This window comes from Dermacentor andersoni, chromosome 6 (assembly GCF_023375885.2).
Source record: "Dermacentor andersoni chromosome 6, qqDerAnde1_hic_scaffold, whole genome shotgun sequence".
Lineage (NCBI taxonomy): Eukaryota > Metazoa > Arthropoda > Arachnida > Ixodida > Ixodidae > Dermacentor > Dermacentor andersoni.
The window spans coordinates 85,489,836-85,503,370 of NC_092819.1; the positions used below are offsets into that span (position 1 = coordinate 85,489,836).

General features: G+C 45.2%; 1 protein-coding gene and 1 long non-coding RNA gene across 2 annotated transcripts; one reads left to right on the forward strand and one right to left on the reverse strand.

The window, feature by feature from the left end:
• Window positions 1–1,555: 1,555 nt before the first annotated feature.
• On the forward strand, window positions 1,556–12,470 carry LOC126522489 (sulfotransferase ssu-1-like). Its single transcript, XM_050171242.3, has 2 exons — window positions 1,556–1,821; window positions 10,415–12,470. Exon 2 carries the CDS (start codon window positions 10,424–10,426, stop codon window positions 11,360–11,362), a length of 939 nt encoding a protein of 312 aa, XP_050027199.2. The 5' UTR covers window positions 1,556–1,821; window positions 10,415–10,423; the 3' UTR covers window positions 11,363–12,470.
• Window positions 6,609–10,376, reverse strand: LOC140218980 (uncharacterized). Its single transcript, XR_011895212.1, has 3 exons — window positions 9,368–10,376; window positions 8,392–8,530; window positions 6,609–7,400 (listed from the first exon to the last, which is right to left on the reverse strand). It is a non-coding gene; the product is annotated as an uncharacterized lncRNA (long non-coding RNA).
• Window positions 12,471–13,535: the final 1,065 nt, after the last annotated feature.

Consider the following 13,535-nt stretch of genomic DNA (forward strand, 5'->3'; position numbering starts at 1 on the left):
GTGGCGCTTATGACGGCGCTCGACGTTTCTGCGCAGGCGCGAGTAAGAGCGGGTGCGAGAGAAAATCTGGAGCCTTTGCTCCTTGAATATGTGACTCTGCCTAGGCACTACAGGGGAGAAGGGGTGTATAAGATCGGCTGTCCGCTATCGCGGACAGCCGATCTTATATACCCCTGGCACGCGCAGACCTCTGCGAACCCCAACCCACGGACCAGTCCGGCTTATAGCTTTGATGTGCTGGAGGCGCCGCCAATAATGCGAAATAGTGTCACGTTTTAATTAGCAGACAACACGATTGAATAAATATAATTGCGTCGAGCCCCCAACTTGCGATGCTAGGTTCAGCACTACCGCGGCCCGCGACTTCTGCCGGCGCGCCTAGGGACAAGCGCATACAACACGCGCTAAGAAACTCCTCCGTAGTGCCTAGGCAGAGTCGTATATTCAAGGAGCAAAAGTCCCCACATTTCCTCTCTCGCACCCGCTCTTACTCGCGCATGCGCGCTAACGTCCGCGGTTTCCGCAAGTGCCACACCCCGCCCCCGCTGTACCTACTAGCAATCGGATATACGCAGCCCGTCTGCATATATTACAAGTACATGAAGTGTTTCAGCGGTGGCAATGCAGTGTGCAGCTACATTGCTTCAATGCTAATCGAATTGACGTCAACATTCATCGTGAGATGCGTTCTATCAGAATTATTTGGACGGTTTTTTTAGGAAGCCCAGCGAACGCCAACGTTGACGGCCAAGTCATATTTTGGAGAAGCAGATACATTCTAAAAAATGAAGTCGTGGTATAGTTTTCAATATCGCACCAGCGATCCGTTTCCACCACAGAGTTTCTAATTGAATACTGTATGGTTTCCACTAGTTTCAACCTTCGCCAGGACGGATAAATGGGCGGATGTTATGAGGGTCCCCTTTGGAAAGGGGCGATGTACCTAGGTTAAAAAGAAAAAAAAAAGAAAAACACGATGAACTCTCACAACCAAATCTTCTGACCCCCTATTTGGAACTTTCTTTTTTGTACGTGTCCGTTTTTTTTTTTGTCGTTTCCCTACTTCCACCAATCTTCCAATCACGTCTTACTAATCCCTATTGCGGACATGATTACTTTTCCCCTGCTCTCGCTGAACCCAAGGGTTTCAAGGAGTCCAGTGGTGCCTAAATCGACCGCTGGGAAAATGTCTTCACATTTTAATAAAACATGCTCCATCGTTTCCCTAGCTTTGCCGCAGCATGCGCACGCTTCTTCTTTCTTTTATTTCGCTTTATAGGTGCGTGTTCTAAGGCATCGTGATCTCGCTTCGAAAAGTTATGAGCTTCTCTTTGAGTTATCATACATTTTTCCTTCCTGATTTCGTTCTTTCCTCTTAAGTAGTTACTCATGGCAGGTTTCTTTTCTATTGCCACCACCAATAAAATTATTTCAGCCTCTCTGACTTTCCGGTTGACGTTCTTTGTTGCTGTGTTGCCAGGAGGCATTGGTGTTGCTCACCTTAGGGGTTTTATTCAGTATACTATCACCTCTAGCGGCGAAAGATTGAACTATGGCAGTGGTCATTGCCCGCCGGTCTTTAGCGCGACAGCAGGAGGGATGCGGAATTATGATGGTTGCCACTGGTGCTGCGGAAGCGTCCGTCAGGTAGGGCAGCTCAGCTGGCGGCGACAATTCACCTGGAACTTTGCCCAAGTCTTGCTGTGTCAACAACTTGTCGATAAGTCCCAGTCCTCTAGATTACTCAGCGAGGGAGCAAATAAGGAAACCGGTCGAGCTCTCTCGAGTACCTTCTTGCGCAATCGTCGTTGAACGCTGCAGGTGAGTGCGCTTTTGATTGCCTGGAACTCGTTCACAGCAGTAAGTGAAATTGGAGGCTTCCGTTGAAATTTGCTTCCGCGCGACGCTTGCATTTTCGCTAGCACATTTGCCACTTGGCAATGTTGGTCTGAGAGTGGACGAGTAGCTATGTTTCATTATCTCTTCCTGATTCGAAGTTCAATATTCGCCGCTGGTATCTTGTTCACACCTGGGGCCGTATTCTGTAGCGGTTCCTTTGGGAACCGGTTCCCTTTGGCTGTTACGTCTGGATTACGTCACTCGGAGAAAGAGTGGAACGGGGCGGCGTGAGGAGAACCAATCAACGAGCGGCGGTCTGCCGGAAGATCACGTCATCATTTTTGTTTGTACTTAGGGGACGGTATAGCAATTGAAGGATGTTGCTGGTTTGATAAAAAAACATTGGTTTGTATAGAACACTTGCAAATATATTTTCAGTAATAAATGTGAGCTTGCGGCGCAGACCGCTACTGGGAGTTGTAATTTTATTTGTGTTGTTTTCTTATTTAGTCGCTAGGTGGTGTGCCATACGTTATGCAAACAAGTTGCCTCGCTTTGGGTACGTTCGATTCGCCTGCACCACTTGAACCAGTTCACGAGGTGCTGCACCCTGCCATTCGTTTCAGCGGTGCAGCAATGGCGGCCGCAGAACCACGACGTTCGTTTCAAAAGGTGCAGGAAAGGTGCAGGGCTGGTTCATGATTTTGCTGCACCCGCTCCACTGTCGGTACCGACTTGGTGCAGGCATACAGGTGCGAAGCAGCGACGCAGCAGACGACGCAGCACACGGGCGCAAGCCCGCTTAAACACGTGTGATGTGTCTACGCAACTGTAGTGTGTATTTACGCCCCAGAAACCGATCATACCTGCAGTTCAGGACCTCTCAAACTTACGCACTCCGTGTACATTAGTCTGACATAGCATAACATCTACACCGCGTCTGCACCTTTGCATTCGTTTCGAGTGTTTCGCTGGGCCTGCACCTCCGGAATCGAGCTGCACAGTTTTTGAACTTCTCGTGAACCGCCGTGAACTGGTTCGCAATGGTGCAGGCGAATCGAACAGACCCTTTGTTTACGTTTTGGACTTGCCAGTTTGCGCGCCAAATCCGAAACTGGGTCCTCATGTTCGAGCGAGGCCGCGCGATATACTCGTGTCATTTCTTGAAGAGCACCCCTACCTTGCGAAGGCGTCGTGTGTGCTGGGTCAACAGCTGACGGCGGCGCGCAAGGAGGAGCTCTGGCAGCCAGTGACTGCCTTGCTGAATGCTGAGGGCCCGGCAGTGAAAACTGCAGCCCAATGGCGCGGCGTGTGGAAGAAAGATGTGTATAACGCCCGCCGTGATGCAGCCGCCTTGCACGCCGAAAGCAGGTAAGCACACTCGTTGACGGAGCTTTTGCGCACCATATTCTAACAAACGTGTTAATCACAGAGGAACCGGAGGAGGCAGCCTGCCCGGACCGCGAGGGCGCGTCCTCTCTTTAGTTGGAAGGGCGAGCGCCATCGGAGTCTGCCCGCCGTTCTTCGAGCCCGACGAAGAGGTGAACATCAGCGCATGGGTTTCAATAGGTCAACGCCAAGTCGACGCGCTGTCGCGATTTATGGCAACACACACGCTTTTAATTTTTCAACTTTGCCCCGTGCGGTCCGTTTATGGAACGCACTACCATATACCATTGCATGCCAATATAAACACACTGCATTTCGCAATCTGCTAAACGATCAATATGCCGTTTCAACCGTCTAAACACGTCATGTCTTTTGTAATTTTCTTGCATTTTTTCTACAAGTTAAAGAATTTCAGTGGTCCCAATTTCTTTACAATACTTACTACTGTATAACATGCAAAAACGTTTACAATGTTATTATGCTATTATGTTGTTGTTTACCATTTATTGTTATTGCTCTACATATTGTATTTGCTAATGTAATAATTTTCCATGTTCTGTGCGTACTCCTTTCATTATGCTGATGTTTATTTCTTTCCCGATTCCATACTAATATGTTACCGTATTTCCCCATTTACACTATACCTTCTCGAAGGCCTGTAAGGTACATGTAAATAAATAAATAAATATTTACAATGTTTGCAGATGACTGTATAGTATATAGGGTCATCAACAGCGAATCTGACCAACAAGCACTACAACACGATTTGGATTTGATTGCCATATGGTGTGAAAAATGGAAAATGTCACTGAATGAGAAAAAGAGTGTCCACGTCACCTTTACCGGGAAGAGCTCATACGACAGCAATCGTAACACTATAAATAATGCTACTCTTGAACAAGTGTCAGAATATAAATACTTAGATGTATTTTTTTCTGCTGATCTAAGGTGGAACAGACACGTTACTCATGTTAGGAACAAGGCTGTCGGAGCATTAGATTTTTTGAAACGTAACTTTAGTAGCTTGCCACAGAAACTTAGGGAGCAACTGTATTTCATACATGTGCGCAGTACACTGGAGTATGCGTGTGTTTGCTGGGATCCATATGCTACAGAACTTGTAGATAAACTAGAAAAAGTGCAGAACAGGGCAGTTCGGTTTGTCCTTGGCAATTATGACAGGATGCTTAGCATGACAGAAAGCAAAAAAGCATTAAATTGGCATCTTCTTGAACACCGTCGCCGAAATCTCAGATTAAAATTTCTTCATAACATATACCACTCTAATACGGGGATAGCCAGGTAATTGTATTTTCAGCTGCCCACATATGTTTCTAAAAGGCGAGATCACAAATTAAAAATATGTGAGATTCCTTTTGACCCTCTATTGCATGAATTATGAAAGTCATTTTTTCAGCTTTCATTATTGATTGAATGAACAAACATGACTGTAATAATAAAGATAAAGCTTTGTGCCAAATATGGCACACCATGAAGATGGCTGAGCGCTCTTGCTGCCATGGGCGGAAAACAAAGCTTCACGGACGGTGGCCTTTTAATGTGATGTGGGGAATGAAATGAAACAGTTGTTTGCTGCGCTCAGGCACAGATGAATGTTTCACTTCCTCTATCTTACCAACGAATTGTTTGTGCAAGGTGGCCGCTTACATCTTTGTTTCTTCTCGTCAAATTCTGGCCAGTGGCTGACTTGGTCAGATCGGTCGTCTTTGGGTGGCATTGCGGCCGCTGGTCCCTGTGCTTTTTTGACTTGAACATGGAATTCGATGTCCTGACTAGAAGTCCTTCCTGGTGACTAGTTGGGTAGGCACTTGTTATGCGAGGTAAGGCATTCTGCAATTTCTGCTTTTAATTGAGCCAGCGGTAGTACTTGTCTCCTCCGAAGCTGCTCCTGCACTCTCCTGTACAATACCCATGCTGTTACTACCGATAAGTCTAGCATAGGCGTAAAAATTCGAAAGTGCCATTTCTTCGACATGTGATATGTATGCAGTAAAGTCCAAACAAAGAGTCCAGCAGGTCGACACCACCCATGTGCCTGTAATGGACCTTTACTACGCTGGGGCAATCAATTTCGCGAAACACCTTGGCGGAGGTAAACCGGCGCTTAGTCTTTTGGACTAGATCTCTCCCAACAAAGCTCGACAGAAATGTCACGGCGCGCTTATCGTATCAACGCACACACGATAACTCTACGTCATCTATCGCGCTTGTGAGTGCCTCTGAAGCACCACGTCCTTTACATTTCAGTTCCTTTTCGCTTTTCAGGCGGCTGTTTGGTAGACAATTCGCCCTCACCGTACCGATCGTCAAAATTACATCTTGTGATAGAGTGACCTGCAGCTTCGGGCTATTGAACAGATGGCAGCACGTTACCATATATTGTATTTCAAGTTCATACTGCGCCAAATATGGCACACACCGATTTTGGTTTCTCTGCTGTAGTTGCAGGCAAAATTGAGAAAACTAGTAACTGCCTTGAATTGGCGAGGCCAAAAAATATGCCACAATAATTTTTCTATGTTTCTGCGGTCGAACTTTTCAGAGAAAAAAAAAAAACCCAATTGCTCGTGTTTGCCCCCTCCGAGTTTCACGTCGCATCCCAAAATCTACTTCACCTCTGTTTTGTGTATCACTCAAGAGATGGCAGCACTTGCCCATAATAAGTGCGCATAACTACGAGATTTACTCTGACGGTATCACATTCTCAACTGGGAATCTCACAAACGCGAAAAAGAATGGTAACCGGTATGTGCCAAATATAGGACGCCATGCAATAGAAGGTTAAAAGCGACGCTTTCCGCTACTCTTTCTATGTTCATACTACAAGAGACTGGAATACTCTACCACCTGACACTGTCTGTATTTGTTCAAATGATTATTTCTTCCATGCTTTATGAATGTAATTTTGAGTGTTCATTTATATGAGTTGTACCCTCCCTGCTGTAATGCCTGAATGGCGAAGCAGGTACCCAATGAATAAAATAATGTTTCATTGTCATGATTTTGTTTATATTGTGTTAGAGCGTAGTTGCACCTTGTTAAGCAGCAATTACGAGCATTATGTGAAATCATGCGTGCAAGAAATGCAATGTTGAAGCAACTCTTGAGTTTAAACAAAGCAGTAGTAAGCATGAATGTCTGCTATTTAAAGAAATCCTGCTCCAAAAAGTGCTTGGCATGTCTCGCTTGTAGCTATACGTTTGAATATGTGCTATACAGATTGCTCTGAACGACATTTCAGTTGCTGTGTAACTCGTGCTGTGCTTGCATGTCACACATGAACAGACATCTTCAGCTTTGGAACAATGCATACTGCACAGTAAAATAGGCATCACAAAGCAATATTCAACAATGCAAGATTGGTTGCCATTCACCTTGGAAATAACCTTTATTTAAAGAAAATTCCCTGGCGAGACAATATTCAGAAGCACAGTGAACAGAGCAAAGGAGTAACATAATGGCACATGGTTATTTGTCACTGCATGTGTATCTGTCATGCTCAACATAGACAAATCATGTGCTTTTCACTACCGCAGTATGCAGCATACTACGATTAGCCACATGTGAGCACACGCAATGTGTTATGTTGAAGTGCACGGCCTATTTACTTCATGAAAAGAAAAATAAAACATGTTACACCAGCACATGTCTCCGCCTCATTTGCCAGCGAATGCGCTGGCGCACACTTTGCAGGTAGGCAATGCGCAAATTTCTGGGCAGCCGAAACACACCAACTATGGATTCGCGCACCGCACGGCCTCTTTGAAACAAAGCTCGAGAAGGGTGTACAGGGTGCGCTTGCGGTGGCACCTGTACTTGAAGTGGCACTTGTGCCTGGGCTGGCCCCTGTGCGCTGTCGTCATGTGCACCGTCGTCATCTGGGTCGTCTGGCAGAGGCACGCCTGCTGCAAGGCAGAGGTTATGCAGCGCTGCACAAGCTGCAACAATAGTGGCTGCTTTCTGAGGCGAGTAGTGGAGCACCCGATACCTCTGCAGGCATCGGAAGCGGCTCTTGACGACTCCTATGCACCGCTCAACGGCATTTCGCATTGATGCGTGTGCCTCATTATAGCGCCCCTCTGCCGTGAGGCGATTTGGGTGACCAGGCACAGGAGTCATGATCCATGGCTCTAGCGGGTACCCAGAGTCCCCTGTAAAGTGTTGCATGTCAGTGAACGAAATGGATACATTAAGGCACAATGCAAGAACACAGTCTACGCCAGGGCCCTTTTACAACAGGAGCGGGTCTTGGATTTATTGTTGCAATATCAATCAAACATTTACCTTCCCGGAAAGTTGTAAAGAAAGTTTGACTCATTTTAAAGAAAAGCCCAATTTCACCTGTTGTCTTGGCTGCAAATCTCATTCTCAGGTTAAGTTGGACATGTAATATTTATTTCATACTCGTGGTTTTCTGCTCCGTTCATCCCATTTGCCCCTCCCTAAATGTACATCCTCCGCTAAAACTTATTAGCTCTTCTCTCTTCAGAAGTGTTATTTTATAAAACACTTCTAAGGTCTACTCTCGAATATGCTGCCAGTATCTGGGATCCTTGCTCTACCTTTCGTACCTCTTCTCATGAAGGTACCCAAAATCGAGCTACCCGTTTGATCCTTTCTAATCACTCCAGCGCCACATGTCGCTGCAACAAAAAAAATTGCACACATTGCGACACAAAGAAAAATAGCGCAACTTGCACCATTCTACAATATATACTACACCGATCACTAACGTCGATGCCGAAAGTTTCACGCACACGCTTATTCCTTTGTTCCAAGGACAGGGACCAGGTCCCCGAGTCCATTGTCACCAACCCTTTTCCACCATACTTGAAAACTGCCATTTTGATGTGTTCTGTAGAATTCCACTCCTGCCTGTAACGCTCCACGTGGCATTCAGTCTATTGAAATTAATCAATAAACAGCATAACATGTCAGCTGTTGTATACATGCTGGTACAAATATCTGCCTTTTAAGAGAGACTTGTTTCTCTCGATAGTCGCTGCAGGTTCATTAGGTACTGCTGCATTCACAACACATTTCTAGCAAATCACGCTTTCTTAAAGCTTGCTAGGATGCAAAACTATTTGTCTGTGAATGTTTTACATGTGGAAGAAGCACTGCTACTTTAGGTGCACTTACCAAGCAAGACTTCTCCATGAAGCAACAGGCCACGAGTGAGGCGGCGGCGAAATGCAGAATACCTCCAGACGAAAGAATCGTGGCACGATCCCGGAAACCGTGGGTCAATTGCCAGGATATACAGCTTCGCGTCGCACACCTCATAAGGGAAAGCAAAGAGAAGGTGTCAGTGCCACTGCAACAAATATCTGGCACAACCTTTTGCTTACAACACTACTTGCCAATCAGTTACTGTTCAGTCAGCGAACACAATTACAGAAAAAGAGATATCAACATACGCAGTAGGCAGTTGAACTAATGATCAGCATGATAACAATGTCATCTTAACCTGCAAATGCAATGTTGGCATGTGTACACATGCTCATGTATGGCGTGCGGTCACAACACAATGTGCAAAATAATTCCTTTGGTTTCTTCCGTCCATATTGTATAAGATTCTGCTAAAGAGTGCCACCTGTGTTCTTTTTTTTTCAGACAAAGTGCCTATTACAAGCGAAAGAACGCGGAAACAGCATGTGCCGTATTAACAGCTAGAGCAAATGGGTGTCCACATATTCTCATTCTCCCTCACACCATTTTCATTGATGGGATGCTCCTTTTCACGTTTACAGTCTGTTGGCCACAATGCTTTAGTTTTACGTCGAATAAGAATCACAAGGGCTCGTCTTCTGTTAGGATCGCTCGCAGACGAAGACACCCTTCACTGCTACGGCGTCTATTCCGGTTTAAATCGCGCGTAATGTGTTTACATTGTAGCATCGAAAAGGCTATTCAACTGTGAGATGAGAGCACTGAAAAAGTGCGGCCGTGTTCTATGCAAAGATCAAAGTCGTCATTACACATACAACACAAACGCTTTCTCTCATAGGAACGCAAGTATTACCGGCAATTGATGAAAAATAACGAAACGAAGTTTTTTACAACGTGCACTCGCGCAATCACATATCGAAAATATTTGTCAATGAACAATACTCACGACCATGCAGTTGAGGGCGTAATACCCTTTACGGCTCCAGTACGATTCCGTTTCGCCGGGGCCGAGCTTCTTAGGGCGAACGATGGCTATCAGACTCCCGTCCACACATCCTTGAAATCCTGGAATTTTTCCACGGCTAAGAAAGCCTTCCTTGACGGCGGCTTTCTAGGCCGTGGATGGGAATCCAACCCATCCTTTTTCTTTGCCCACAACCGTAATGGCCTTGGCGACGGCTGTAATGATCCGGCTGACCGAAGGATGCGACAGTGCAATCGCTTCTTCATTCCCGACGCACTGTTGAAAGCTCCCGGTGGCAAAAAACCGCAGCGCGCACAGCACTTTCATCGTAGCGTCGACACCACGAAATCTTTGAGGTCCGAGATGTCCTTCCAGCTCATCGCAAAGACTTCACACTATGTCTTTGGAGAGCCTAAAATGCCTTCGAAACTCTTCTTCGGCCATGCCGAACGCGTCGCGTCGTTGCCTCTCGTCGCGTCGTTGTCTTTCGGCACTCGCCAGCAACACAACCAAAGGAGCCGCCATTGCCGTCTCTGTCTCGTCTCGTCTAGGTGCCGGCTCGTCAGCTGGCGCGAGATTAGCCGGCAGCCACGGTTGCCCTAGCAACCCTCGACATCATGCTCGCCCCCGCGCGCGACCCTCGAGAGAACCACTTCTCCGCGGTTCCTCTCCTAGCAGGGAACCGGTTCCTTTCCAGAAGATTGGCAACCTGTGTGACGTCATCAAAATTTGTCGTCCCGCCCACCAGGGATGACGACAACGAAGCGCCGACCAATGGCAGCAGCCAAAAGGAACCGGTTCCAAAAGGAACCGCTACAGAACACGGCCCCTGAAGGTTGTACGGCACCCATTCAAGACCGCGAAAAGGCAGCATCGCTCATTGTGTTGACAGTGAAGCAGCATGGAATTTATAAGCTAGTAACTATTTTGACGGGATGGGGCTTGTATACAGAACATACAGGGAAGGAGCGTTCATTTTTCAGTGACTGAATAGTAAGTTGTTCTCGCTATTTCTCACCTTGCTTTCAGGCACAGATTATGGGAAGCAAGAACCGTCAACCAATGTACCAAGATGTAAACGGCATCCGTCTTCCACTTGGCTTTGACCCCACCAAGCTGCTCTCTTGCTTGGAATACAAGGCTTCTGCTGGCGACATCTTCATCGACACTTTCCCAAAATGTGGCACAAACTGGACAAAACGCATCGTTCAACTTCTTGTGGATGAGCACACCACTAAGGAGAGTGACTACGCCTTGTCCACTTCCTTCTTTGAGATGGTTGGCAAGGACATCATAGCTGCTTTACCAGAGCCCAGGATCATTACTACTCACCTTGCTTACGAGCTACTCCCAAAGCATGTGCAGGCGAGATACATATATGTTGTGAGAAACCCCAAAGACTGTTGTGTTTCTTACTTCCACCACTCAAAAAAGACAAAGATTTACAACTTTGAGGATGGGACATTTGATGAGTATTTGCAACTCTTCATTAAGGGAGCAACAAGTTTCGGGGACTACTTCAGCCATCTTGTCTCCTGGTATCCACATGTTGATGAACCAAATGTGCTTTTCCTAACCTATGAGAGCATGAAGAAGGACCTGGCATCTGCTGTACTCAAGATCGCCAAGTTTATCGATGTTAAAGACCCTGAGCTACTTTGTGTTGACTCAAAAAAATTCCAGGAAGTAGTAACGAACTGTAGCGTTGACCGCATGAAGGAATACCTGAACACCAATTACAAGAAGGCTCTTGGGAACCAGAATCCAGAAAATTGGACAGCTAAAAAGGATTACCCATTAAGCAGACCACCGCCACCTCCTGAAGTTATGGTGCGTAAAGGCATCATAGGAGACTGGAAGAACTACTTTGACAAGGATCAGTCGCAAGCCATTGAAACAGCTTTTGTGCAGAAGTGTGGTCATGTTGTGGACCATGCAAAGCTCTGGGATCCAAAGGACTGGATACAAGAAGCTTGACGCTTCTGCAAAATTCCAGGTGTGACCATTTTAAGGGTGCTCTCCGGCTGATAACAAAGTGTTGGGACCAATGTGTGATATGCAATACTGCATTAAATACTGTGGATAAATGCTCATTATGTTGACAATGATGTGAAACTCATAGTGTAGAGCATGTTGCAGATGCGAGAGAATTTTCATTGCTGTTTTTCTCGCAATTAGCGAAATTGTGCATGAGTATCACCTGACACAAACTGATGGCTTTTCAAAAAAATTGTTATTTTTGCTTGTGCAAGATGGTTACTAAATACTCTCTATTGGCAGTGGCCTTCTGTCACGGTTCCTGCATACATAACACTTCTTAACATGTCTTTAAGATAGCTATGGCATGAGAAATGAGGTCTGCTTAAGAAAAACGCACGCTGTGCATGGTTTAGAGCCCTGAAGAGCGTCAGAAATTACGGTCAACACTGGCGATGCACTTTAAAGAAACTGTCGTTTGCATTATTGCCACTTAATACTCATGTTAAGAAGAATAACATATTTTAAGAGCTCATTCTCGTGATAGTTTTGAGCATTCATTGTTCTGTTGTTTGTAATTGGTCAATCACACTTTTATGGTATAAAACTACTGTGTGTGTACTATGTATCTGTTGTATGAATTGCGCTGGGTTTCAAAATGTGACTTTTCTACTCATGCAGAAATTTGTGGTTCAGCCTTACTAACATTGTGCAACCTGGTGTAATAGTCTTGCAACCACTAGTCGAGAAGCACTATTACACAAAGAATGTAGGGGACAGAAATGTTCGATGTGGCTGATTGTGCAATGCTTTACATTCTCTTCATGTGCAAGAAGAAAAAGTATGTCATACTTCATAAGTCACTCAGCAGTCGCAGGAATTTCAATTATGAAGGTTGGTGTGTGTCGCATAAAGAATTTTTACCTTATGAATTTGTAAGTGTATTTACATCTTGCGGCGGGGCATTTGTTATAGATGTGAAAAAATATGTGCTGTGATGTGATCTTCAAGGAGGTCACCTGTTAACCCAGTGTCTCTCAACTTTTCGTATATTCTCTATTTAAATTTTGTATTTAGGAACTAAAAAAAAAGATTTTTTTATTTTCGAGTGTTTCTAGTGTCATCCTAGCAACTTTGTTTCAAATAAGTTAACTTCTATTCCATAATCGCTGCTTTGAGAAACTGCTGCATCACAAACCTGTTTTTTGTGTAGTTATATTCATTAAGCATTGTCGTTTAGTGTGCAAGTCCAGTATCACTTGTGTACAGTTCTTAAACAATTAGTGGAAAACATGGAAGTGACATCCTTTAAGTGCACTCATTAGAGGGACAGAGAAGAGAGGCAAGAAAAGCACTTATCTTCAGAGTGTGTTTGTGCCAAATGCTGCTGCTGAGTGTGGTTAGGGATCACAAAAAGAAAGGAATTTGGAAGCTGACACCTATAATCCTTCTGTTTTTTTTTTCTGTATACTCTGAAAGCAATACTTACCTCAGCTACTTACAAGACATGACACACCTTGAATTGTGATAATTGAAGTTGTACTTAAGGTGGCCCATGTCCCTACGGGATTGCACTGGTGTACCTGGTGCACCTCTGAAGCCATATTTAAGTTAAAATGTCATGTACTTCGTTTTCTGCTGCTCTGGCAATTATCAAACATTTCATAATAGAGAGTACTCCATGTGGCTCCTGGAATCTATCAGTAGGAGACAGAAAACTGTTTTGCTAGAGCTGCAAAACCCCACAAAACCTGAAAACAAAACGTCACTGCTTTCTGCCACATGTTAAACTCTAGCACCTTTGCATCCAGTCTCGTGCTAACAGCTTGGCACTGGTGTGACCCCTTATTTCTATTGTTTCTTTGAAATCAGTTGATACAAACTGCATCGTATTAAAAGGGGTACTTGATAACTTCAACTACTAATTTATTTTGCGTTAAAGGGCCCCTGAAACAGTTAGGACAAATGTTGTAGACGCGTAGGGTACAGCTTAAGTAGAGCATTCGCACCACAATTTAAGTGAAGCGTTACGTATTAATGGAGCTACAAGCGATTACAAGTTACCCTCCTCCCGAGCCATGCTTTTCCTCCTCAACTCGTTCGCCGAGCGATGGGGGCTAAGCTCCGCCTTCACTGGTTCTGCGTCACGATGCGACGTCACATTGTCCACTTC

What these genes read in the sequence shown, in the direction of transcription:
- LOC126522489 (XM_050171242.3), top strand. Translation starts at nt 10,424, where the DNA reads ATGGGAAGCAAGAACCGTCAACCAATGTACCAAGATGTAAACGGCATC.